The 25,706-nt window shown below is 55.7% G+C and overlaps 11 protein-coding genes across 11 annotated transcripts; 4 read left to right on the top strand and 7 right to left on the bottom strand.

The window, feature by feature from the left end:
- Positions 1 to 43: 43 nt before the first annotated feature.
- BCV69DRAFT_283893 (S-adenosyl-L-methionine-dependent methyltransferase) lies at positions 44 to 2,244 on the bottom strand. The gene has a single exon (XM_025492852.1). The coding sequence runs from the start codon at positions 2,158 to 2,160 to the stop codon at positions 256 to 258; it is 1,905 nt and encodes a 634-aa protein (XP_025346952.1). The 5' UTR covers positions 2,161 to 2,244; the 3' UTR covers positions 44 to 255.
- Positions 2,245 to 2,540: 296 nt separating this feature from the next.
- Positions 2,541 to 3,785, bottom strand: BCV69DRAFT_250334 (hypothetical protein; the record flags this gene model as incomplete). Its single annotated transcript, XM_025490377.1, has 2 exons — positions 2,541 to 3,203; positions 3,282 to 3,785. The coding sequence occupies 2 exons, from the start codon at positions 3,783 to 3,785 to the stop codon at positions 2,541 to 2,543; spliced, it is 1,167 nt and encodes a 388-aa protein (XP_025346951.1).
- Positions 3,786 to 4,785: 1,000 nt separating this feature from the next.
- Positions 4,786 to 5,379, bottom strand: BCV69DRAFT_234464 (hypothetical protein; the record flags this gene model as incomplete). The annotated part of the gene is made up of 2 exons (XM_025489881.1): positions 4,786 to 4,964; positions 5,031 to 5,379. Coding segments are annotated over 2 exons (528 nt in total), but the record flags the coding sequence as incomplete, so codon positions are not given.
- A 1,463-nt stretch (positions 5,380 to 6,842) lies between these two features.
- BCV69DRAFT_283891 (PLP-dependent transferase) lies at positions 6,843 to 9,058 on the top strand. Its single transcript, XM_025492851.1, has 4 exons — positions 6,843 to 7,289; positions 7,377 to 7,668; positions 7,739 to 8,190; positions 8,274 to 9,058. The coding sequence occupies exons 1-4, from the start codon at positions 7,023 to 7,025 to the stop codon at positions 8,955 to 8,957; spliced, it is 1,695 nt and encodes a 564-aa protein (XP_025346949.1). The 5' UTR covers positions 6,843 to 7,022; the 3' UTR covers positions 8,958 to 9,058.
- Positions 9,059 to 9,908: 850 nt separating this feature from the next.
- On the top strand, positions 9,909 to 14,114 carry BCV69DRAFT_32294 (hypothetical protein). Its single transcript, XM_025495202.1, has 7 exons — positions 9,909 to 10,159; positions 10,249 to 10,455; positions 10,535 to 10,893; positions 11,013 to 11,824; positions 11,911 to 12,521; positions 12,604 to 13,686; positions 13,755 to 14,114. Exons 1-7 carry the CDS (start codon positions 10,037 to 10,039, stop codon positions 14,016 to 14,018), a joined length of 3,459 nt encoding a protein of 1,152 aa, XP_025346948.1. The 5' UTR covers positions 9,909 to 10,036; the 3' UTR covers positions 14,019 to 14,114.
- Positions 14,115 to 14,327: 213 nt separating this feature from the next.
- BCV69DRAFT_313531 (GroES-like protein) lies at positions 14,328 to 16,034 on the bottom strand. The gene is made up of 5 exons (XM_025495037.1): positions 15,774 to 16,034; positions 15,516 to 15,693; positions 15,212 to 15,443; positions 14,737 to 15,137; positions 14,328 to 14,659 (listed from the first exon to the last, which is right to left on the bottom strand). Exons 1-5 carry the CDS (start codon positions 15,911 to 15,913, stop codon positions 14,489 to 14,491), a joined length of 1,122 nt encoding a protein of 373 aa, XP_025346947.1. The 5' UTR covers positions 15,914 to 16,034; the 3' UTR covers positions 14,328 to 14,488.
- A 196-nt stretch (positions 16,035 to 16,230) lies between these two features.
- Positions 16,231 to 20,714, top strand: BCV69DRAFT_283888 (hypothetical protein). Its single transcript, XM_025492850.1, has one exon. The coding sequence runs from the start codon at positions 16,237 to 16,239 to the stop codon at positions 20,587 to 20,589; it is 4,353 nt and encodes a 1,450-aa protein (XP_025346946.1). The 5' UTR covers positions 16,231 to 16,236; the 3' UTR covers positions 20,590 to 20,714.
- On the bottom strand, positions 20,711 to 22,278 carry BCV69DRAFT_283887 (hypothetical protein). Its single transcript, XM_025492849.1, has one exon. It carries the CDS (start codon positions 22,231 to 22,233, stop codon positions 20,767 to 20,769), a length of 1,467 nt encoding a protein of 488 aa, XP_025346945.1. The 5' UTR covers positions 22,234 to 22,278; the 3' UTR covers positions 20,711 to 20,766.
- Positions 22,279 to 23,303: 1,025 nt separating this feature from the next.
- Positions 23,304 to 23,627, bottom strand: BCV69DRAFT_234526 (hypothetical protein; the record flags this gene model as incomplete). Its single annotated transcript, XM_025489883.1, has 1 exon — positions 23,304 to 23,627. A coding segment is annotated over one exon (324 nt), but the record flags the coding sequence as incomplete, so codon positions are not given.
- A 144-nt stretch (positions 23,628 to 23,771) lies between these two features.
- Positions 23,772 to 24,263, bottom strand: BCV69DRAFT_234513 (DUF498-domain-containing protein; the record flags this gene model as incomplete). Its single annotated transcript, XM_025489882.1, has 2 exons — positions 23,772 to 23,941; positions 24,026 to 24,263. Coding segments are annotated over 2 exons (408 nt in total), but the record flags the coding sequence as incomplete, so codon positions are not given.
- A 610-nt stretch (positions 24,264 to 24,873) lies between these two features.
- Positions 24,874 to 25,630, top strand: BCV69DRAFT_283885 (hypothetical protein). The gene has a single exon (XM_025492848.1). It carries the CDS (start codon positions 25,116 to 25,118, stop codon positions 25,416 to 25,418), a length of 303 nt encoding a protein of 100 aa, XP_025346942.1. The 5' UTR covers positions 24,874 to 25,115; the 3' UTR covers positions 25,419 to 25,630.
- The last annotated feature ends 76 nt before the right edge of the window (positions 25,631 to 25,706 follow it).

The following is a 25,706-nucleotide window of genomic DNA, read 5'->3' as shown; positions in this document are numbered from 1 at the left end:
GCACAGCCGTGAAAAGGAGAGACTCTTGATTCAAAGTGTCTGGGTTCATGATCATGATGATGAATAATGCTATTTGGCGCAGAAAAGAGACTGGGAAATACTCGCAGCACAGCTTACGACCCAATAGCCCATTAGCAAAGACCGCACCTCCCTCCCTACCAGATTTCGACCTGTAATCTACTCTGTCTTCCCCACCTCCCAGCTCTTCCATCTCCCTCTCCGCCTTGCACGCCCACGTCCGCCCCGCGCGCCCGCTCACTTGTAAACACTAACGAACTCCTTCCTCGGCTTGGGATGCAAGTTCGCATGGCTGAAAGCTCCCTCTACACGATGCGTCGCATTCAAATTCTTCTGTGTAGTGATTTGAAAGACGCTACTTCCACCTTCGCGGGCAATGATGACCGAGCTGGCCAAAAAGTAGACCCAGATCCTCCATAGGCGATCACCGTATTTTGCTCGGACTTTCTCCTCATTGACGTACCAGTTTTCCAACCAGCGCGAAATGGTGGCACTGTAGTGCACGCCTAGAACATCGCAGCTTCGCACTTCGAAGCCGGCTTTCTCTAGTTGCGTAATGACCCACCCGACATGCAAGGAGGCGTCAGCACCGCGGAAGATGTACTTGTTCATGAATAGTCCCCAGATGAGATCACCGAATTGCCACTGGGGTCGTAGACCTGCGACTTGCAAGAGGAAAGTCCCATCATCGTTCAGGCGCTCGTAGATACTCTTGAGGAATCGACCATAGTGACGGATACCCACGTGCTCGGCCATTTCAAGGGAGACGACCTTGTCGTAGTAGCCCTTTTCCACGGGAACGTCGCGGTAGTCGGTGCAGAGAATACGTGCTCGCGAAGGGTCGATGCCGTTGCGCTTGATGCGGTCGTTACCGAAATGCGTCTGTTCCCGCGAGAGGGTTACACCGGTCGCGTCGCAGCCAAAATTCTTGGCCGCAAAGGCAGTCAGGGTTCCCCAACCACAGCCAATGTCCAGGAGCTTATCGGTAGGTTGCAGGTTCAGCTTGGAGCAAACGACTGACAACTTGTTGTCTTGTAGCTCCTCGAGAGTCTCCTTGCGGGTAGGGTCGGAGATCATTCCAGACGTGTAGATCATCTGCGGTCCCAGGAACCACTCGTAGAAGTCGTTGCCTCGGTCGTAATGGTCACGGACTTGCTCCTCGTCCTGTCGAGCAGAGTGAGAAAGGACATCGGGGATCAAGGTAGTGAAGACGAACTTGAACAAGTCGGCAGTAAAGACCATGCTGGCCCAGTCCATTCGGTACTCGAGGACATTGAGCATATTGGCGTCACCGCCCACGATGTCAATCTTCTTGTCAAAGTAAGCCTCGTAGAAGATGGCCATTGGGATTTTGTTACGACCATTGTACTTGGCCTTGAGCTCAGGGTCTTTGATGGTGATGTAGCTCTCAATTGGCTTGCCAGGGAGGATTACCTTCTCATTCTTGCGCGATCCAATTCGGCTCATGACCCACCAATAGGCCACCGAAACCGGAGAGGCGAGGAGGGCTGCAAGGACGATGTAGAGCCACCATGGTACCCAGCTAGGCTTAAAGAAGGGGATCAGTCGGGTGAGAAGTGCCGGTGAGAACCAAATCAGGAGGCCGAGATGCAGATTCGAGAATTGGCCATTGCCCTCGGCAGGCAGGAGAGCATTGTCGATGGCAGGATACTGGGTCAGGCGAACCTTTCCTCCCGGAGCCACACTGGCATTGGCCATGCGGTTGATGACGTCCTCTGCCTGTGCCTCGAGCCCTTGGGGAGCCACCTTGGCGTGGTTGGTGGAAGACTTGGCTGGTAGGGCGCTGGGGGCTGCCGCACTGTTTCCAGTCTGGGCAGCTACTCCACCGTTGGGGAAAGGTGCAGACGGTGCCGAGGGAGGTGGGATAGAAGCAGATGTCTCTGGCACCGCTGGTGCGCTCGAGAAGGAAGCACCATCGCGAGCTTGCTCTTTCACGTCTTGAAGGAAAGGGTTGGTATTGGCATTGCTCAAGCCAGCAGAGATGGCAGAAGGCTGAATGACATCGGCAAGTGCGCTGGTCTCTGCGGTTGTTGGAACCTGTGAGACTCCCTGTGCGATGGGCTCTTGGCCTGTGATGAGGCTGGACTCATCGTCGCCGAGGAGATCCTGCTGATAAGCCATGCTGAGGATGGCTGATAGTTGAGGGGTTTGTGTACGGTGGAGAGAAGGAGCAAAGGGGAAGAAGAAGAAGAAGCGACGCGGCGGGGGCAAGAGGCAAAGAGGGGCCACCAGGCACAGGAAGAAGTGCGTCGGGGTTGGTTGCCTGGCCAGCGCGTGTGTTGCTCCGCACAGGGCAACGCAACAGATCACCCCCCGCTCACGTGGCAGCACCCACCGGGCCAGGCAGCAACATCGAGGTGACCATGACACCAACCGCAACCGTACCTGCATACATACACACTGCCAAAGTCACACAAGTTCCAGGTGCGAGAGCAACATCGCCTTTCTTCGGGAAGAGCCATCGATACACCGCCTGGCGTCCCAGAGCCCCCCGACTACCTCTACCTCTTCACGTCCCCCTCCTTCTTCGCAATCCATACCCTCCGACTACCAATCGTTCCACTCTTGGGTATGTCGATCCACAGTCGCCTGTACTCCCACTTGCCACTCTCTGCGTCCATCTTCAGCTCCGCATGCACCTCGCCAGAGGAGAAGGTTCCCGGCTCACGTTTGCCCTTGAGCGATTTCGAGGCGCCAGAAGTGGAGAAGGAGGGAGTAAGCCAGGATAGACCGCTTGAGAGGGTACGGCTAAAGACACCAGGCTCGGAGGTAGAGGAGCTAGACTTTGACTCGTCGGTTGTTGTAGCGTCCCGTAGCGAAGCCAGCGGGGAACGACCTCCTTCGCCCTCTTCTACCTCCTCGCCCGCCAGCTTCTCCCTGATCGTCTCCACCAGCTGCACTGCCTCACTCGTCACCCATCGACTTTGATCCCGTACCCAGTCTCGACTCCTCTCCAGGTAGCTCCAATCCCTGTCCTTGTCCCGCGCCTCGACAAAGAAGCGCAGCAGCATCACATCTCCCTGACCAGATTTGTCCGCCACTACCACCGAGCTGGGCAAGGGGGAGGCTCGACGACGACCAGATGGAAGATTGGTTGGAGAGGAGGCAACGGGGGAAAGTGAATGCGTATGGAACTTGAAGGGCGGCAGAAGATGCTCATAGATCTAAGGAAGAAAGGGAAGGCTTGCGTCAGCGATCCTATGCCCTGCGCTAAACGCCTGCAATTTGCAGTGCTTGCTCACCTCCTTGTTGTCCTCCACTCTCCTGCAAGCATCCTTGTAGATGACCGTAGGACTGTTCGGCGCGAACAGCTCACTCAGTAGCGCATACGAAATCACCAGTGTGAATGCACTGCCAAAGAGGACCAGTCCCACCTGCGATCCCTTGAAAGCGGTCCTAGCCACCTTCTGCCCCGTCTTCAATTCCTGCCAAGATTGACCCTCGCCAGTCGCCTTGGCAACCAGACCTCGACGACGAGGGAGAGGATAGTCGCCTAGTAGAGAGCCTCCAAGGCCGGGAGGCATGGGCGCCCGCTGTCCCTGTGAGTCGAGGAGACGCTCGGCTGTTGCATTTGGCTGCGAGGGGAAACGAGCTGCAGCTGCTGAGGAAGAAGAGGAGGAGGCGGCCTGCCGTAGCTCATCGAGCAGCTGGCGTTGCTCCGCTGCTGAGCGGGACGATGAAGCAGCGGATGAAGCGGAGGAAGAGGAAGATGATGATAGTGAAGGGTCGAGCTTGAACTCCTTCATCTTGTAAAGCGGGCGAGAAGTATGCAGTGATCGCTGCTGCACGACCGTCACAGATTCGCGCAGCAGAGCCCAGCTGCTCCCATGTTCCAAGACGGTGAGCATCTGTCGCGATTGAGAGCACCTGAGAACCATAGTGGGTGGTGGTCGAAACGTACGGATGATATGAAGATCTGCGCTACGCGGAGAAGTGTCAGGAAGGAGTGGATGATATAGCGGAAGTGAAGCCGACACAGATGCAGAGCTGCTCCACTTCGGGAAAAAAGTCGAGGCGCGGGGTCACAAGGCGAGACAGGCATGTAGAGATGAAGCACAATGTAGATCAGAGCAAGGTATGTTGACAACGATGATGAGGTATGAGAGACAACAACATCTAGAAGATAACGGGCACTCCTCTACGCTTGAGAGCTCTTCGCCCTTCAGCCTCCCAGAACGCCTCGGTCTTTTCCGATGTCTTAGCGTCGAGCAAAGGAAGGTCTTCCGCTTCCTTGCCCTCAATCTTCTTGTTCTTTCCCCCCTCTTTGCTTGCACCTCGTTTGACCGCATTACCGCCTGGGTGCTCCATTCCAGCGAAAGAGCCCAAACCGCCATGCCTAATCCAGGCGGCTACGCTGGTCTGCCAGCGAGCATGCTCCAACACACCAACAGCCTGCAACAGAACGGTATCTGGTTCGGGGCCCAGGTCTTCCTCTAGCTCCGGTTCACTAGATGACTCTGCTATAGATTCGGAAGCAGTCTTTGTAGCGTCCATCTCTACATCCGGAGCAATTGGTTGCAACGCTTCCTGCTCGGCGGCCAGCGCGGCTCGAGCGCGTTGCCGAATCCGCTGCTTGGCTCTTCTGCTTTCGCCTTCTAGCTGCAAGTCGTCCACCGTCTGGGACAACGTGCTCAAGCGTTGACCATCGCCCGACTTGTCCTCGTGAGTTGACGCTTGCGCCTCATCACCCTCTTGCTGACGCTGGCGATGCAGAGCGACTAGCTTTTCTCGATACGCCCGAGTGCCAGCAGCCCTCTCGTGATCGAATTCGGGAATGAGCAGGTGATTGTACGGCTGCATCCTGGCCTTGTCGGTAGAGTCATCCAAGAGCAGAGTGTTGTGGAAGCCGAAACCTCTGCTCTCCTGCCACTGTCTCGCAGCAGAGAGTTTTGGCTGCTTGACGTACTGTAGAGACGCCAGATGAGCTACGTGAGCTGCTCCACGTCGCTTGCCGCGTGAGGGAGGTGCATATTTTCCCGAGCCAGATTTACCGTGACCCTTCTTGCCACTGGAGTCAGAATCGGATTCGGATTCTGAGCCGTCTGGATACTTGTGATCAGTCCTATCACGGTACTCTGCGTTCACACGGCGCTCGCCCTCGTGTACCTCTGCCGGTTCCGTTGAGGACTGCTCTGCTTTCACGTCGAAGGCGGCAGCATGATTGAGTGCATTCCATATCACCTCAAGGTCTTTGATGGAAGGGCTCTTATGCTTGTATAGACGCTGAGGTACCAGAGTGTCGCGTGCCCATACTCGGACTAGCTGTGCCGCCTGAGCAGGATGTAGGATCGCTTGCACCATCGAGTCAACGTTCTGTGGCTGGGCAGAGGACCAGACCAGAAGTCTTTGAGTTGCTACGACGTCTGTGGCGCTCTCGGAAGCGCCTGGATCTGTCGCTTGGTAGTGAAGTCCATGAAGATCATTGCTTACTCGACCACGTAGACTTGGACCACGTATCAGCCATTCCTTTCTCCGATAAATTGCCGCCGCATCGTCGACATCTGTAGCGCTCAAGTTCGTGTCATCTTCTTCTGCGTGCTGAAAAGAGGGATCTTTGACGCCAAGGCAGTACTGTAGGAAGCTCGACAGATAAGGTCTGCGAGTGGGGTGCTGCGCTCCGACTACTCTGTTGTGCCCCCGATGGACGAGCGTGCCATTGAGGTCTAGAACAAGCAGAGGCAGTGTTGGGGGAGGTCCAGCAGCGAGCGAAAATGTCGAAGGCATCATTCCCGTGCCTCTGCGATAAGACTTGCGAGGTCCGCTACGGATGGACACTTGCCGTATCGAGTCACTGGCTGGCAAATTCGACGTCGTGCTATGAGTCTGGTGTTGCGGAGGACGGTACACCTGTTGCGCAGCGTCAGATGAGTGAGACATGTGGGGAGGCGGTCTTGGTGGCCTTCCTGGATGAGGGGGTCGACCGTGTTCCTGCCCTTGCCAGCGAGACGGACGCGCGTCGTGTCGAGGTTGGGACCGCCAATGATCATCGGAGGAGGTGGACTGAGTAGTTGGCTCTATATCCCATCGAGAGGGTGGCCTGCTCGGAAGCTCGCGAGGTTGATACCCGCGGGAAGACTGCTGGTTCCCCGGGGCATCGGAAGTGTCGTAGTATCCGTACTCCTTCCTCCAGGATCGTCTTTGGGCACTTCCGGCGTCATGATAAGCCTCCCAATGGTCGCCGTACCGATCAGCTTGCCTCTCTGATGCCCATGCTGGGACGTTGTCAGTAAAAGCATGCGGCAACTGAGAGTCCTCGACATCTCTAGATCGAGCTTGAGGTGCCCATCCTATTGATGCGCCGGAACGATGTCGCTGATCCCGTTGAGCACTGCCCTCGGCGTAGGCTTCATTTGGGGTGAAGAACTCTCCATCGAGCCGCTCTCGGCGCGTATCCCTTCGCCATGAGCTCATGTCGGTCTGGTCGTGCACAGCAGAAAGGTCAAGAGACTTTTGCTCTGGCGTGCGGCTGGCCGGGGAAGGCACCTGCGTAGGGCTGCGTCGGAAACCTGGACGCAACAGTCGGGCACTCAGTTCGAGCAAGGAACGTGAGGCCGTAAAAGGGGGCATTCATGGACAAGGAAGACTGATATACTCTTCCTGACCAGTGCGACCTGCGGGATAGATGCGGTAAGACTAGCGCTGATGTGTGCGAGGTGGGTGGTACCAAAGGTATTTGCGGAAGCAAGAGCCAAGAAGCGGCAGTGGCAGCCTCGACGCACGTCAAGGATGAGCCGCGGCAAAGACAAACACGGCGGTGAGCACAAGCCCCTCCCTCAGACCAACTCATGTCCGCCAGAGTGACACTTCCCACCCCAACCCACCACTCCCTCCCCTCCCCTCACTCCTTCGATACCCTCCTTGCTACCAGTGTACTCAGAATTCCATACCCTGCTTGGTCTACCACAACCAACACCACCCCAACCTGAACCATTGGCCCATCGCAATCACCCGCCGTCGGAGACGCGCCATCAATACCACTCGCCATGTCTTCGCAAGCGAGCTCCTCTTCTTCGCCCGCATTGGATGGCCTCTCTTCACAACTCGTGTCTCTCTCTGCTTTCTTGTCAGAGACCTTCACCAAACTCCCAGGCTCCCCCATTGTAAGACGATACATTGCCTCATCGTATCAGGATGACCCTATCCGATCTCTGCTGGAGCTCTTCCTGGTAGTCTTTGCCATTCGGACCATAGCGCAAAGCAGGACTAGAGGCACGACGAGCGGCAGCAACTTCGTCAAATTAGACCAGAAGGTAAGACAGGGAGCGAGCTGACATAAAGTGCACGGGGCTGCACCTTCTGAACCTTGCCATCATTCATTGCGCTTTCTGTCCCTACAGGAAATTGATGAGCTCGTGGAAGACTTTAACCCTGTGCCACTGTGCGAGCCCCTCGGCCAGGCAGATTATGACAATCTCTCCTCTGTGGCCACCATCATCGGAGGCACTTCTCCAAGGCCCAAGGTACTGATGCCCAACTTGAACGGCGGCAAGCCCAAGGACGTCCTGAACCTGGGAAGCTACAATTTCGCGGACCTGGCTGGTGACGAGAAGGTCAAGGAAGCCGCGATTCAGACGCTCAGGACCTATGGAGTGGGAAGTTGTAGTCCGCCCGGATTCTACGGGACCATTGGTGAGTGTCGATCAGCACACTATGTCCCCCTCCTGCCTCTCTGCTGAACCCGTCCCTTGCCCTGCCGTAGACGTACACATGGCACTGGAGACCGACATCGCTCGCTTCCTGGGCACGGAGAAAGCCATCATCTACGCTCAAGGCTTCTCGACGATTTCTTCGGTCATTCCTGCCTTTTCAAAGCGTGGAGACATCATCGTAGCGGACAAAGGTGTCAACTTTGCCATTCAGAAGGGCATCCAGATCTCGCGCTCAACCACAAAATACTATGACCACAACAATCTCGACTCGCTCGAGGCGACGCTGAAGTCAGTTGTCGCACAATACAAGAGGAAGAGACCCCTCACTCGCCGCTTCATCATCACAGAGGGCATCTTTGAGAATGACGGTCAGATCTCCAATCTCAAGAGGCTAGTAGAGCTCAAGAGAAAATACAAGTTCAGGCTCATCTTGGATGAGAGTCTGAGCGTAGGTACCATGGGACGTAACGGAAGGGGCTTGACAGAGCTCTGTGACGTTCCAGTGAGTCTGCAAGCTGGAGCGGGCCGAACAGCATCTCAAAGGCTTTGCGCTGATGTCTCACACCCCTCTGCTCCCTCTGACAGGCCAGCGAAGTGGACATGATTGTTGGATCGATGGCGAATACCATGGGAGCCGCAGGAGGTTTCTGTGCGGGCAGTACAGAGGTCATCTTCCATCAGAGGATCAATGGACCGTCGTATGTGTACTCGGCAGCTTTGCCTGCGATGTTGGCAGTAGCCTCAAGCTTGGCCATCAACAAGGTCCTCACCAACGAAGACGATGTGCTAGGAAGGCTTCGCGAGAATATTCGTGCACTTCGAGGTGTCGTGGACCACATCGAATCACTCTACATCCCTAGCGCCGACGATTCTCCAATTATTCACTTGCAGATCAGGCCGAAGGGCCTCCGTCACCCGGATACGTCGGAGGAGAAATTCGAGAGGGAAAGGAGCAGGGCTACGATCACCCCTGCTACTTCAGCCGAAGAGGTCAGAGCTAGAGCGAATGACCCAGAGCACGATCTGCTGCCCTCTCAGCAAGTCGCCCTGCTCAAGGCTATTCTAGACGATGCTTTCGAACACGGCGTCTTTGCCGTTCTGCACAAGCGACTGCCTTCGATTAAGCCCGAAGTGCTAGAGCGGGGTGTTGTTAGCCGACCTTCGATACGTCTCGGTGTGACGGCTGGGCTGAGCAAAAAGGACACGGAGAAGGCGGCGAACGTACTGAAGGCTAGTGTTGTCAAGCTCGTGGGTAAGCGGAGGATCTAGGGTTTACATCATTCGGGCATGTTTCCAAGCTCCGGTATCGTTATTGGGATTTTCCGCGGCAGCGGATCGGAAATTATAGCATCCAACTATCGTATGAGGATCCGTTTGGAGAGAGCGAATGTGTGAAGCCAACAGAGACGCCGTGGCGCCGGAGATCTGACCTTGATGGGCGCGCAAAGGCCGTGAGGCCAACAGGACACTAGCGCCGCTCCCTGGGAAGTCGTCACTGACCGCTGGATGTGCCACGAGGATGCCGCTGAACCTCGGCCTGTTTGCACCATACTGCCGGGCTGGGGGCACCAACGCGGGACTGATCACAAGGAAGAAAATGCGGTGGCGTCCTGGAGCTTCGGGACGAAAAATTGAGAGAGCGCCAACGCGTCATACCGATGCCTCTGCTGCAAGTGCCCAGCGCCAGCGGTGCTAGCGGACCAACAGCATCATGGAGGTCGAGCTCCAGCATCCCCTCGGCCTCCGTGCGCGAGCGTCTGCCTGGCTCCTCGCCCTTGCAGTGGCACCGTTGCCCAATTCCGCCAGAGGAGAATGCGGGGAGCGAGACAGCACAACTGCTAGCTAAAGCCACGCAACATTCAAGACGTGCAGAGAAGGGGCGTGGCTGCGTGCGTGGCTAGCTGCCTGTCTGCCTGTCTGAGCCCGTAGCAGTCCAAGCGTGGGAAGGGCCCGCGCCTGGTCGTCTGGCTTGGTCTCCCTGGGCCATTGTACCACTTACTGCTCACTTTGCTACCTTCTCCTTTGTGTTCCTCGTTGCCTCTGCCTTTGCCTGATTGTCATCATCAGAGTTAAACTCTCCGTATCGTCGTAGACAGTTCCGGTCTTCTCCGGCTCCTCCTCCTTCCTCGTCATACACTTCCCCCGCAATCTCTCTCTCTCTGCCGAGCCGCACATATAGGAAGCAGGCATTCATTCTCGCCCAAAAAGCCTTACGAACCGGAGGCGAGAAGCTCCTCATCATAACCTGCTAGCCCGCTGACGTCGCAGTCTCCTCGACCGACGGTGGCAGCCGTTCGTCTTTCTTTGTACACTGCGCCCCCACCTTTACCCGCCTGGGTCTGTCCAATATGCCACAGCGGCTGAATATGAGGGATGATGAGCTCTCAGCCATCATCCAGTTCGCACCCGTAGCACTCGTGGTCTTGGACAGAAACCGGAACTTGAAGAGAGTCAACAAGTTTGCCGAGACTGTGCGTATGAAGTCTCTTTCTCATGATAGACGCGGCGGAATTCAAGGCTCTATCTCCTGACGTGCTCTCCCCTTCCACTGTCTGCACAGATGCTCGGGCTAGATGCAAAGATGTGTACTGGTGCCCCCTTCAATGCTTGGGTGGCCGAGAGTACGCGGCCGACAGTGACAAGGGCCATTCGATATGCTGCTGAGTCCAAGTGGGGAGAGTCTGAGCACGGCTCGCCGTGGGCTCAGCCTGCACAGTCCACCGTAGCTCTCACCCCACGTCGGACGCCCGAGGATCGGGCAGGTAGAGTGAGTACGATAGCAGAACTTTCGGCCAGTCGCATGGCCGCACGCTGAACTCGCCTCTGGCCCACCTTCCGATGAAAAGCCCTTCTGGTGCGGCATCACCATTGCAGCCTGTTTCGACACACCTGCAAATTCGTCCAAGCTGTATATGCACGAAGCCTGGTACATCATCACAATCACATTATTGTCCAGCTCAACGACGAAACCTCCGAGCCTGCCGAACTTCACGACTCCAGTCGAAGTAGCTCCAGAAGAGGAGGCCGTATTAGAAACGGCTAAACAAGTCGCAGCAGCTAATCTCGGCCCTGATCAAGAAGTAGAGTCTGCCGTCGACGATGACAGAGGTCCCTTCGACGATTTGGCGGATCCGCCTCTTCAGACATCTCTCCTGGCCGAGGCTGTTGCATACAATATCGATTACGCAGTGGTTTGCATGTCGAGGTGAGCCGTCACGAAACCACAGGGGCGGTGATTGTGCAGTTGCGACTGACCATTCGTATCCCATCGCATCTCTAACGAACGACTCTACTGACGCCGCTGCTTCTTCTTCACTACAATAGCGACGGACACACCGCAGTTCGAAATCGGACAGCGGACAGTTTACTTGAGCGTATCAGCGCGGGCCCTGGCGGCGGCATGTATGAGGAAAACGTCGAAAATCCTCCAGCCGCTCCTCCATCGGACAGAACAGCCGACTCTGCTCCTCTCGAGGGGGAGGTCGATACAGCTTGGCTTCTATCGCACTTCAACTGCTACGACGCATCCTTTTCTCAGCTACTCAATTTCCGCGACTACCCTTTGTACAGATGTGCAATCCTGGGCCAGAAGATCGTAAATGAACAGATTGGTGTCATCGCCAAAGACGGCACCAGGTACGTTCTGGAAGTCACTGGAATCCCTCTCTTCGACTCCGGGGGGGATGGAAGGTACATAGGTGGAGCTCTTTTCCTGAAAGACGTCACGAGAGAATCTTTCCGTGCGAGCAGCATGAGTGTGGCAGAAGTGGCACTTGTGGATGACAGCGGATCAGTCGACACCATTGCTAGCTTCAAGCGGGTCTGTGAAGACCTACCAGAGATTGCTTGGATTGCCAACAGTGATGGCTACCTGGAATGGTACAATCATCGCTGGTACGAGTATACTGGGTCTTCCTTTGAGACCTCGAAGGGTTCCAGCTGGACAGACTATGTACATCCTGCCGATCTGCCTTCGGTAGGCAAGGCATGGAGCAAGGCACTCCGTCAGGAATCCCGCTATGAGGTGCAAGAACGGATCTTGGCGAAAGACGGAACGTACAAGTGGATGCTTTGTCGAGCGCACCCGGTCCGAAACAGCGAAGGCAAGGTGCTGAGGTGGTTCGGAATGTTGACAGGTGAGTTCTCCTAGGCGAATTCCACACTTTAGATAGTCAGAGCCAATCTAACACTTTCCCCGGCTATACCTGAATTCCTCTTACAGACGTTCACGCGACACTGAATGCTCTTGCATCAAACCGAGAGGCTAGGGAGAACCTTTCCGATGCTGTGCGAGGCGCTGATATCACTCTGTGGGCAGTGAACACAGAAGGTATCTTCACACTGGCGGAGGGCCCTCTTGCCAGCTTGGACGCTGCGAAGGGCTCGAGTATCTCAGGCTCAAGTGCTCACTCAATCTCTGCCGGCTCAAGCGGTTCGGAGGATGCTAGAACAGATCTGCCCCACCTTCGAGAGCCTACGAAAGCACCCATTGTCGGTCGTAGCATCTTCGAAGAATGGGGTGGGCAGAGGAAGGATCCAATCATGCAGGCATTGCAGGGAGAGCACGTCACAGAGGAGAGCACAATTAGAGGGCGGACTTACCGTACAATGTACAGGCCCACGAGGGCTCAGATGAACGCTCCGACCAGCTTCTTGCTCACTCACGAAGATGACGAGGCTCCGATCATCGGAGTGACCGGCATGAGCTTCGATATCACAGAGCGACTTATCATGGAGAAGAAGTTTGAGGAGAGCGCCAGGGAGGTCGCCCGTGCAGAAGCGGCTAGCTCGGCGGCAAAGGAGGCGAGCAGAATGAAGAGTCAATTTTTGGCAGTGAGTAAAGAGAGACGCACGAGCTAGAGGTGTCCCTTGATTACTCTGATCTCACCTACTTCATGCCCTCTGTTCCACGCAGGTCATCAGCCACGAGATTCGTACGCCTCTCAATGGTGTCGTTGGTCTGAGTGAGCTGTTGCTTGACATCGACAGTCTCACGGCCGAGGCGCAAGATTTGGTCCATTCCATCCTGCGTTCCTCGGGTGCTCTCCTGACGGTCATCAACGATGTGCTGGACTTCAGCAAGGTTGAAGCCGGAAAGTTGGATCTAGTGTCTCTGCCCTTCTCTCTTCAGCTGGTATGCGAAGACTCCGCGCGTGACTTCCAGAAGTTGATGCTCTCGAAGGGTCTGGAGCTCATCAAGGACATAGACCTGCCAGATGAAATCGTGCTTGGAGATGCGGGGCGGATAACGCAGGTCTTGAACAATCTCCTTGCGAATGCAGGCAAATTCACAGAGCGAGGCAGCGTCATGCTGAAAGCAAGCAAGACCCGGGAGGAGAGCGGCATTTGCTACTACTCTTTCAAGGTTGCGGATTCGGGCTGCGGAATTCCTCAGGCTCAGCTGAGCAGTCTGTTCCAGCCCTTCCGCCAAGCTGACCCATCGACCTCACGCAAGTACGGTGGCTCAGGCCTAGGACTGGCTATCTGCCGCAACCTCATCGAGTTGATGGGAGGGGAGATCTCCCTCGAGTCCGAGGAGGGAGTGGGCACGACAGTGACCTTCACAGTCCCTTTGCTGAAGTCTGCCACCTCGGACCCCCAGAATCCTCGAGAAGAATTGCAAAGCATGTTTTCCACCTACCAGATTGGTGAGAGGACTGCGATGCTGACCCAAACTACGACCACTACCAAAACGACGGCTTGCCACACCTTTGCACCTGGCCCTGCTTCAGGTGCAGGTACCGCAGCGCCTTCTGAAGATTATCTTGGCTTCAGGAGATCTTCTCTCGTCTCGACCACGACAAAGAGCAACTCCGTCAAGAAAGCTCGCATTCTTCTTGCGGAAGACAATCCTGTCAACTCGCAGATTGCGATCAAGACGCTGCAGAAGCTAGGGTATGAGGTCGACCATGCAGAGAATGGCGCAGAGGTGCTGGAATTCTACAAAAAGAATGAGGAGTACGCCCTGGTCCTCATGGACTGCATGATGCCCACGATGGTGAGTGACCAAAGAGCTCTGAGGATCCAAATAGACGTCGCTGACCCGATTCCTCGGTGACTTTGCAGGACGGCTTCCAAGCGACACGATTGATGAGAGCGTCCTCTTCGCTCGCCATGCGGAAAGTCCCCATTATCGCCCTCACAGCAGCGGCAATCAAGGGCAGGGACATCTGTCTCGCCGCAGGCATGTCCGATTTCCTTTCCAAGCCAGTGCGGAGAGCAACGCTAGACGCCATGCTGCAGAAGTGGGTCGGACTAGAGCACGACACAACGACGCTGATGACGCCTTCGATGAGCAACCAGGATGCTACCACTCCTGTCTTCGAATAGACGATCTGTCGCGTCCCACTGGGATGGACAGTCTTGCACTGTAGACCTTCCTCTGAAGCTTTGTACATTACCACCTTTGCCACACCTTCCCCCCCTTTTTCCTCTCCCTGCCCCCTTTCACGGAGCTCGACCTGATACCGGTGTTCACTCCCGGCACCTCCCTCCCTTTCTTCTCTACTCCTTGTTCGCCCATGATGACACCAGGGATTCGTTGCATCATCATATGTATTCTCCCTCTCAGCCTTCTCTGCACGTACGAAATCTACTCTTCTACTTCACATATTAGCCCAAATCGAGATAGGGGCTGCAGGCAGATACGAGATCAGGACGGAGCATCGCAACAGTCTATGTGAGGCGATTACTCCTCCCGAGCAGCCAGTGGAACACGAAGCGATTCAGTGCAAGTGGAGCAAGAAGCGATTTGGTGAAAGCTAGCGAAGTCTACATGATGAGGAAGTCTGCCGAACTATCTAGTCCTCCTCGTCTACGATGAGCGTCTTGACGGAGAAGACATTACGGTCGGCAGAGTGCTCCACGGCCTCCTTTGCCTTCTCCAAGGGGAAAGTGTGGGTGACAATCTGCTTCAGCGAGGGAATCTTGCCCGAGGCTACGAGACGGATGGCCTTTGGCCAGGTGTCGCGCTGTGAAGGGCAGAGGGAGGCAGCGTCAGCTGTCCGCTGATTCTACTTTCGCTTCTCTGTGACTTCGAGCAACTCACGTATCGGAATAGGAACTTGAGGTCAATCTCGTTCGTGGAAAGGTGCATGAACGGAATGCTCAGATGCGACTTGCCTACACCCAGAACAAAGATGAGACCTGCGGGCTGGCAGGCGTAAGAAGCCACGGCAATCGAGCTCTCCACACCAGTGCACTCCAAGACCTTCGAAGGCATCGTCTCTCCTCCCACGCCGTGGGTAGCGGCTGTGAAAAGCTTGACGATCTGGCGAGCAGACTCCTCTGGTGTCAGAGCCAGATCGATCTTGAAGGGGTGCACTTCTGGGCAGAGCTTCTTGGCAAAGTCGAGACGCTCCTGTGCCAAGTCAGTGATGACAATGGGAGAGGCACCAGCGGCAGCGGCACACAGCAGCTGGCAGACTCCGATAGGGCCAGCTCCGGTGACTTTTGCAAGATCAACAAGACTCAGAAGTCAGCTCAAGGTGTACGTTGCATCAGCCGAAATTGCTCGTACTCACTCAGCACTGGGTCTCCGAGCCTGATGTCAGCTCGGTCAGTGGCTCGCAGCACGACACTAAGAGGCTCGAGAAGGGCGATCTCAGGGTACGACATGGAGTCGGGGACCTTGTGCAGCCAAGCGGCCGGGTGAACGTGGTACCTTGTCAAAGTACCATCCATGGGGGGAACCGAGTAGAAGTCGACAGTGGGGCACAGGTTGTATTGACCACTTCGGCAGTAAGTGCAGGTGACCTGAGTATCGCAAAGGGAGGAGAGTTAGACAGGAGCGTGGACAAGGTTCCGCAGGCAATCAGCAGCACGCACCTTTCCACAGGGGACTCCGGGCTCAATGGCGACCCTGTCTCCAACCTTGACGTGCTCGACACCGGGACCAATGGCAATGACGATACCGCCAGATTCGTGGCCGAGAGCGGTCTTGTCGGTGATCTTCCAGGGGCCGAGTCCAGCATGCTTCCAGAAGTGCACGTCAGAACCGCACACACTGGCAGGCGGTGAATGGCAGAATCGCAACAGTCAGTGCTTAGAGTCCTGAGGTGAGTGACGCTTCTCTCACACACTCACCCTGTAGCCTTGACGTGTACCAGAGCTTGGCCCTCTCCGGGAAGCTTGGGCTCACTACGGATCAGCTCGAGCTTGGACTCGTGTGTGGCTTTGAGAGTGAGGTTCTCTTTGAGTACGGGGGCAGTAGCAGAAGGAGACATGATCAATGAGTTCTTTGGTATGGCAGAGGGTGAATGTATGAGTGTGATGAAGAAGGAGGAGAAGAGATGTCCGGGGAAAAAAAGGGAGACGACACTTGTAAGCAGGCCGAGTCTTATTGAGCCGGACAGAAGCTCCACTGCAGCCACTTTTCCGACTTCGTCGGGACCCCCGCTTCGGGAAACCAGATTACCGAGCCGGCTGGCGCCTCCCTCGGACACCGGCGGCCGACACAAAGATCGGATCGGAAGCAGCACGACCAGAAAGCGTGGGTCAAAGCATAGAGCACACGCCAGTCACTTCTTCCCGTCACCTTGCGGCTACCATGTCCGCCTCCTACGCCTCCTTCGACCAGATCCTACCGGCTACATCCCCGTCTCATGCAGTCTCGTGTCAGCTTGCGCGGCCCTCGTCGTCATCTGCGTCGTACCCTACTTCACGCGGCGTCGTACTCTCACATCTGGTCACAGCGCGAGATGAAACATTGCAGGTCTGGGAAGTGAGGGCGAGCAAGGAAGGCTTGGGGCGACCAAAGCTATGGCATGTGAGGACAAAGACTCTATTCGGATCCATCACAGGACTACAACGTACCAAGACTATCGAGTCGGAGGCAGACAGTAAGGATCGTCTGCTGGTCTCGTTCAGGGACGCCAAGATTGCGCTCCTCGAATGGGACGAGGCGAGCCAAGATCTCGCTACAGTCAGTGTACATACTTATGAGAGGGCGTCGCAGCTATCCGCTGGTCTACCACAGAATTTTCGTCCTGCCTTGTCACTGGATCCTGCCTACAGATGCGCTACGCTTCTGCTGCCCCAGGATGCCATTGCGGTGTTGCCTTTGATGTCCTCATCGGACCTGGACCTTCTGGACCAAGACGATGACTTCGAAGAGCTGTACGGCGCATCAAGCGCTACCCAAGGCAACGGACAAGAGCGGAAAATACTGCCCTACACCCCCTCTTTTGTCCTGCCTCTGTCCGAAGTAGATGATGGTCTGCGGAACATTCGAGACATTGTCTTTCTCCCAAACTTCCAGAAGCCTACAGCTGCTTTCCTGTGCGAACCGACTTCGCAGAGCTGGACCGCTTCTCTCGGCACAGAACGCGATACAGTCCATCTATACCTCATCACACTAGACCTAGCGGCTACAAGTCACTCCATCCTCTCACACATCTCGAATCTCCCATACGATACCCTTTATACACAGCCGAGTCCAAGCTTAGGTGGTGTATTTGTTGTCACAACGACAGCAATCTTCCATGCTGACCAAAATGGCAAGCTGAGTGGTGTAAGAGTCAATGGATGGACGGAGCGCATAACTACGAATGAGGCTATTCTGGCAATGCCCGAGTGGAAGCGAGCAGATGAGAACAGGCATCTCGACCTGAGCAACTCTCACCTCATATGGACCGAAGGCATGCCTTTGCCGGGAGAGAGTTCGGAGGAGTCGGTCCGGCCATCACCTGGTAGTGGCCTACTCCTTCTGCAGGATGGAACTGTTCTCAGTCTGCGGTGCTCCCTTGATGGTCGAGCAGTCTCCACGATCCACCTGGACTTCGTACAAAGCCCACCAAGCCTCGCAGGTGTACGCTCCAGTCTCGCAACATGGATCGAGGCATCTCAAGCGCTCGACGATGTCGATGCGCCTCTGCTCTTTGTCGGCTCGATGGTGGGTGAATCGAAAGTCCTAAGTATTGGCGGTAAAGCGAAGCAAGAGGCTGAGCAGAATGGCTCTCATCAAGCATCTTTCGAAAGATCGACGAATGCGTCTAAAGAGAAGATGGAAGTTGACGATGACGATGACGCTGATCTTTATGGAGAATCTGTCCTGCCGACGACGTCTAACGAGGTATCGAGAACTGGCGCTGCTACGTCGGCAAGCGTCGAATACTGTCTCACTTGTATAGACTCACTGCCTGGGCTGGGACCCATCTCGGACATCAGCCTTGCTGTTGTACGAGACAAGAACCAAGGAGACGTCGTGAAAACTGTCGTTGCTCATGGTGCTGGTATTTCCGCTGGACTCAGTCAGCTGGAGACGCGCTTGCGGCCGAGAAAACAGCAGGATCTCATCTATGGCGGCGAGCAGACAAATGTATTGCACGTCGGCGACCAGACCGTGATATTTGATGCTGGCGTCGGGGAAGAAAGTCTGGTTTGTCGCATCGAAGATCAGCACGGTCAAATGTCGCAACTCGGATTCGTCTCTGGTGGAATCTTGGCTGCAGGGAAGCTGGCTTCCGATGAGACTACATTTGCTATCGTTCGGGAGAGCACTCTAGAAGCTTTCGACCTCTCAAAATTGGACGAAGGACCGATTCATTTCATCGAGGCGCCAAGCACAATATTGCAGGCCACAGTCGAAGCCCACGCAGATGGAGGCGCATACTATATTACTTTCACCACAGCCGATGGAGTGCCCCACATCTATCGCTGGAGCAGGGGTAGGAAGCTTCTGACAAAGCTATCACTATCTCGGCCTGGCCTGGACAAGGCTCAAGCAACTCAGGTGTTTAGGGACGTGAGCGGAGCAACAGACGCCGCGCCCACCTCAGCAGCGCAAGAGACGTCGGATGGGGCCCATCCAGCTCCATTGTCAGCAGTGCCAGCAGCTGACGATGAGGAGGTGGACTATGGCGAAGACGACGATGAAGAGATGCAGAACTCGCTCGATGTGGCAGACATATCTGACGACAGACTCTCACCTTCGGCTGCGGATGGAGGGAGCAGACGGCTTGCCGTCATAACAGTCACTGGCAGCCTCGAGGTGTACACACTACCATCGTTGGAGCTGCTATGGCGTTCGAATACTTTGTGGGACTCGCCGATGACATTAGAAGGTCTCACTTCAGCTGAGAGTATCCTTGTCTGTTCGCAAGCGATTGATCCGGCGCAACAGGCAGTGTGGATTGGGCCTCTGGCGGACAAATTGGGAGTCACCATGGTAGGAGACGATGGTCTTTTGACGTGCTGGGAAGCAGCGCTTCTGGAGCCAGAGGCCAGCGAAGGCAGCGCCGCCTCAACAGGGCAACGACTCATCTTCGTCAAAACTTTCGCAAAGCAGCTGGAACCCTCGCGCGAGTCATACATGAACCCGCCTGACGGTGAGCTTCGTGCCCAAGCACGTATTTCGATTGTGCAGCGGCCCCGAAGCGATGTAGATGAGGGTCCCGCCCTCTTCATTTCCGGTCGCCAGCCGGGTTTTATCAGCAAGACTAGCAAAGGCGGTCTTTGCTTCCTGGAGAGCTCCATTGAGGACATCAATAGTCTTGTATGGCTGAGCGACACGCGCTACGTTGCCTCCCATCTCGGTGGTATCTCCGCAGCTGAGCTCCCCGACGACCTGAATTACGATCTTGCGCTCGCACGATCGACTTTCTCTACCGGGCGAGAGTACACCCATGTCCGTCCTTACCCTGCCATTAGAGCGCTTGTCGCTGCCTCGAGTGTCGAGGCCCCATTTGCCCTCTTCGACACCGAAGACAATGAGATCATCCGCTCTTTGGAAGCGGATCCCACGCCTGCCATGAGTCGGCGAGGAGCTATAGAGCTCTTCAAGGACGACTGGTCTGAGCCAATCGATGGCTTTGAGCTGGAGCAGAATGAGACGGTGTCAGCGCTGGAGCTTCTGACTCTTACCTCAGCTTCTACTGCCACCGGCCTAAAGGAGTTCATTGCGGTCGGCACGACGATTTTCCACGGCGAGGATAGACCTACTAGGGGAGCGACCTACATCTTCGACATTGTAGAAACGGTGCCGAACCTCGATGATCCCCTGGCGAATGCTCGCCTCAAGCTCTTGCTCAAAGAAGACGCAAGAGGACCTGTGACAGCTTTGTCGGACATTTCTGGTTACCTTGTATGCGCCATGGGACAGAAGCTCTACATCCGTGCCTTTGAGAACCATGAAGTGCTGATCCACATTGCATTCCTCGATACCAACTACCTCACGACCTCGATCCGTCGCTTGGGATCCACCCTCCTCTTGAGCGACCTCAAAAAATCTCTGACATTCGTCGGCTTCCAGGAGGATCCCTTCAAGTTGACGATCTTCTCTAGAGACTTCAACGACTCGTATGCGACTACGGGCAACTACCTCATATCTGGAGACTCTCTCTCCTTCATTTCGACAGACGTATCCGGCTCCGTGCGTCTCCTGGACTACAACCCTAACATCCCCTCGACGCAGGGTGGACAGAGGCTGGTGCTACGTACCGAGTTCCAGACGCCGACGGAGTACACTGCCTCTACCACCCTCTCCGGCCCCACGACGACCGAGTCGGGTGGTCTAGCGCTGAGCAACCAGGTCCTGCTCGGTGGCCTTAACGGCTCCCTGTCCCTCGTCAAACCAGTGCGTGAGGAGATCTTCGCGCGGTTGAACCCACTGCAGAGCACAATGGCTCGACACGTCCAGCACCTCGGAGGACTCAACCCTCGCGGTTTCCGCATCGTGCGAAATGAAATGGCAAGCAGACCCATCAACAAGGGTGTTCTGGACGGAGCGCTGCTCAGACGCTTTATCGAGGGTGTGGGGAGACCGAAGATGGAAGAGCTACTCACCCTCTCGAAGGGTGGTGGAGGGGCGGCGAGTGCCCTGGATGAAGGGGATGGTGGAGAGGATGCGAGCGGAAAGGCTCTGGTGAGAGTGTTGAGTGATCTGAAGCAGGTCCTGCAATGAGTGAAGGCGGACGCCGGGTAACTGATGTCCCGCTTGGAAGACTTTGCGTTCGGATCGTGATGTACAAACAGGGGTAGTCGAGCATCAGTAGATTGTAACAGCAAATGCTAGACATATTTACCTCCTTTTATGTGAACATACAGCGCCGTCAACATTCACAATTTGCTCCTTGCCTTCTCAGCTAGGTGGGCCTCTCCCCCTCAACTTCCTCGTAGCCCAGCAGATAGCACGATTGGTGCACTTGAACCCGTCCTCACAAGGACAAGCGCTATTTCCAAGCAGTCCTCCTCCTGCACGACCTTGTCCTGCGCCACCACGCCCGGTACTGCGCGCCCTCGTATGGGTTCTCGGCAACGAGGGAGCTGAAGAGGCGGCGAGCTCCCCCGCATTATTGTGCTCATGGTCAATCTTACTGCCCTTTGAACAGAAGCTCTGATCTTTCCTGCCCTCTGCACTCTGTGCCTTGACTTCGCACTTTCCCAGCGTCGTGAGGTTCGTAGTGACCCTTAGCGAGGGTCGCCTTCCACGATCTGTCCTTTGACTGCCAGTGCTGCTGTCCCGAGGCTTCACGTCCAGACGCTTGCGCTGCTCACCCTCAACCTCGGCCTTCTGCTGCTGCTGCTGCTCTTGCTGCCTGAAGATTGCCCTTAGCAGACGACTGCTGCTTCTGTGCAAACGAGCAGATCGTGAGAGAGACGGAGTAGTCGAAGGTGGGGAGCGAGAGCGGGACGGGGCTACCCTTCCTTGAGATCCTTCGTGGCTATTGTCTTGCCTGGTCACACTCGTGCCGCGAGAGATGGAAAATGGGGAGCGGCTGTCGAGGCTCGCCTGTCGGTATGAGCCAGGGGAGTGAAAGGATGCCGGACTTGAGACAATGTCACCACGAACAGAGTCGTGAGGTAGCGATGGCTCTGCGCTCGTATCGCTCGGCGCTTCTTGCTGGATACTAGCGGAAAATCCGTGGGGCTCTCGAAGACTGTCGGAAGCACTGCGCTCATCACCCTGAGCGACCAGATGCCTTTCCAGTCTTCTCTCTTTACTCTTGCCCCGAGAAGGCTCAACGTGCCCTGTTGGTGCCAGTCGCAGAGCCTCGTACTCTTTGAGAAGCTTGTCTTGCTCCTCGATCCTTCTCAAATGCGTCTCTTGTGCCCGGCGACACTCTTCGAGTACTTGGTCGTGTCGGGTCTCCATCTCGCGCTGAAGCACCCTCTCGGCTTCTCTCTGAGCTTTGATTTCCTTTCGGACGAGGTCCTCAGCAATGCGCCGTCGTCGGCACATCTCCTCCTGCTGACGTTGACGATCGAAGGCGTTGCTTGTTCGATAGTCTTGAGCGTGCCTTGCAGACCTCTGCATTGACCTGGCGCCAGTGTGACCACTAGGAGATTTGGGTGATGAGCTACGGCGCGGTCGCGAGGTCGACATGTTCGGGGTAGAAGTGGTAATCCTGACCATCTTTCCCATCTTCTTGCCACACGAGGAGCCCTCTCTCCCTTCCTGGGACCCGTGAGAGGAGCAAGTCTTCTTCAGAATAGAATTTGAGCTTGCTGTAGAGGGGGGCGAGCTACCCTCCCTTCTGCTTTCGGGTGAGGGGATTGCGTAGCCATTCCTTGCAGATCGGGGGCTGGCGACAGCCGCTTGATTCATATGATGATAGTGATGATGGCTTCGCAGTAATCTGAGTCTGGCCGGCAGCTCAGGTAGAAGTGTGTTTCTCTGTGGTGAGTCGAGGCCATGGGACTGGTGAGAAACGCTTTCGCATGCCATGGTAGAGCCAAGAGAGAGCACCTCTTCACGTCCTCCTTCGCTGTGCGGTGAGGAGCTCACCATCTCAAGACTGTGTCTAGAAGGCTGCTGTGGGGTGGAGCCGTCTATACAAGGCTTGGCTCTATGGCGTAGAATACGAAGATCATCCATACTCTTTGTCCTCACCGCTTCGGCTTCATCGTCGTGCCTTCCGCACTGCGGACAGCTGCCGTCTTGCGTACTGCTTGACGGCCCAGCGGACTCTGCCTGCTTCGAACAGCTTCTGGCCACTTTCTTCGCAGAACAGCCAGTATCTGTTTTAGTCTTCGACGAATCGATGGCGGCTGTGCGGTAGGGAGTCGAATGTACAATGAGTATCCCGCCCTTTTTGCTCCGTTGATCATTGCACGGTCAGCGTAGTCTGTCACTCACTCTGCCAAGCGGCATAATCGACATGTACGTAGATCCCAAAGGCTCTCAGAGCTGCTGCTCCTCTCTTGAGTTGCTTGACTGTAAGATCTGGAGGGACCTTACCATCGGGCAGCACTTGCTCCGAGGGTGTCACTGAGGGTAGTGGAGTCTTCATACTAGGTGACCTTGCAGCAATGGGGAGAGAAGAGGTGAGCAGGTGAAGCTAGTGGGGAAAGGATGGATCCTCATGGAGGGAGGGACTGATAGCATAGATGGTTGGGAGTGATCATCACATAGGAGAAGGTGCAAGTCTCTCGAAGCGAGGTAAAGGTACAGAGTGGTGCAGGGCTGCGCAGCATCTGTTCTGCCGCTCCCGCCGACGCCCACTCGGAGCCCGCTACGGCAAAGAGCAACGGCGTGACAGCCAGACCACGCCATTGGCACAGCTGCAATTCGATAAGTCATGTTCGCAAAGTAGATCCTCCTGATGAGATGCTACAGCGGCGTATGCGTTACATTGCCGCCCTTCCCTGCTGACTGCTCTGCGTTACAGCTTCCGATCTGGTCCCTCGTAGTCCCTTGCCCTTGCCCAGTCCCACCCCATCGACATCGGTCAATCCAACGCTTCCCTCCAGAATCTTGATCTGCCTGCCGCCCTGAGCCATCAAATCTCTGATCTTCTGCAGGTCCCTCTCGTTCCTCTCCCTCTCCATCTCAGACCGATACCACTGAATCGTCTCCCACCTGGCTGCCGGGTTGGGGATGGGACGCGTAGCACGCAGTAGCCGGCGGTAGAGGGAGAGGACAGAGGAGTGCATGAGAAAGTGTTGCAGAGTTGGCGTAAAGTCACTAGAGGGTGCTCTTGCGCTGCTGCGAACAGAAGTTGAGAAGGAGCGGGTGCCCTCTGGCGTGCTACTTGCCGATGGCGAAGCAGTGGGGATAGCTTCTGTCCTCCTGACAGTGGAATCGGAATCGGCCAACTGTGCGTCTTCACTGCCCGTCTGCCTCTCTAGAGGACCCCTTTTCGACGGGATGAGAGCACATGCCACTTTCCTGCCTTCCTCTGCTAGTACATTGAACGTGCTTGCTGCGTTTTGCGAGGACTGACAGTCGACTTGGATGCCCAGCTCGGCCATGTGAGTGCGAATCTTCGATGGCAGAGGCAGGACTCGTGAGCCTGTACCAAAGAGAAGAATCTCTGAGAGCGCAAAAGGCAGAAGGAGTAGTCAGTAGGGTCGCCACAAGATTCTCTGAACAGCGAGCTTTCCTGCCTAGTACCCACCAGGCTTGGGCTCAAGCACTTCGAAGAGCTTCCAGACCTCCTCTACTCTTCCCTCTCCTTGCAGCCACTCTTCCCAACCAACCCCACTCGGTAGCGCCTTGTCTGAATCAAGCGGCGGAGCATCCCACATGAAACAGCTACCATTGACCAATATCAGGCCGCTCGTCACCACGAGTCCGTCTGACAGTGTGATGCGTTCGGGGGTGATGGATTCGATGGACAGGGCAGGTATCTGATCGGGGTCGGTGGATTCCAAAAGATTGTAAAAGTCATCGTATACGGTTGGATGGGAACCGTCGTTTGGCTTGCCACCTGGGTCGTCCGATCGAGCTAAGCTGCGAGAGGTGTGGAAGGAGGCCAGAGTACAAGGGGCTTGACGAGGCCTGACTGGTCGAGTGCGGAGCATAGGTGTAGCTGCTGACGAGATACGGCGTGCAGATGAGATTGCGATGGTCTGCACAGCACGACTACTGGAGCCGAGCGTGGAGATCCTCATGAGAAGATCGCTACTGCTGCTACGTACGAGTGAAGCCATGCTGGTGGGTGGTAGAGGTTGTTCGAAAGGATGGAACCAAGGTTTAGTCAGTCAGTCGTGGCTCGCTTCGGAAGTGGAGTGGAAGATCTCACTCCGCCTGGCGACTCCGCCGCATCTTCCCGGGCCCTACGAGCACCCAAAAAGTCATCCTCACCCCAGCAACTCTCGAGGTGATCCCTCTGTATCCCTCACTCCATTCCAGACGACCAAGCAGAGCGTCAGGTCCATTCCTTCCCATTCTCTTCCGCCCGAGATGATCGGCTCTTCCTCATCCTCACTGGACGGCTTCCTGGTCCGGCTCACCGGAATGCAGAACTACTCGCTCTTGACTGTACCTATGGCCTGGTTGGTGTGTATCGCGCCGCTCACCTATGCCATTCACCTCACAAGGGGCAACTACACACAAGCGGACCCCAGAACTGTGAGTACAGATCGAGTTCGGGCATGAGGGAAGGACGGCCTGCTCCAGATACACTAGTGGGAGCTTGCTGAGCTTTTGTATCCTTCTCCTCCGCCCACTACCTCCCTGCTCTCCACTTCGAGTACACGGCTCTCATGCAAAAGAAGCAGAACAAGAGTCCCACAGACCACAAGTACCTCCGCGCTCAAGCAGCCCACCACAATGGCATGGAGAATCTTGCTCTCTATGCAGTAGCCATGGTACTTGGTAATCTGTCTGGCCTGCCGGCCAGTCAACTTAACATGCTCGGACTTGGTTACCTGGTCTCAAGATCGTTGTACAACATCTTGTACATCAGCAGCAGTGATTCAGTGTGGTGGAGTCGCACTGTGGCACACTACACGGGCATGGCTATCATCACCAGAATATTCTACACCTCGGCTCGAATTCTGCAATAGGTGTGCAGGAGATCGACCCGGGTTGGAAACGATGATTTAGCAGGGTGCAGCAATAGATGGCTTTTACCAGTTTGAAGCTACATCTCGCATGGGATTGCACTGTGCTATCGCAGAATGGTATCGGGATTCGTCTTACCATTGCATTGCGCTGCCCGTGACAGCATTGTGACACATCGCATAGCATGGGACAAGTCGAAGTGGATGCCCAAGCCGCCCTCTGAGTATTCTTGAGAGACGGTCAGCACCTCAAATCGAGTGCAAAGACCCACCTCAGAAAGGAGACGGTGT

This window comes from Pseudomicrostroma glucosiphilum (genome assembly GCF_003144135.1).
Source record: "Pseudomicrostroma glucosiphilum strain MCA 4718 unplaced genomic scaffold BCV69scaffold_10, whole genome shotgun sequence".
NCBI classification, from domain to species: domain Eukaryota; kingdom Fungi; phylum Basidiomycota; class Exobasidiomycetes; order Microstromatales; family Microstromataceae; genus Microstroma; species Microstroma glucosiphilum.
The sequence above is the reverse complement of the archived record's forward strand: the minus strand, read 5'-3'. Positions and strand labels throughout refer to the sequence as shown.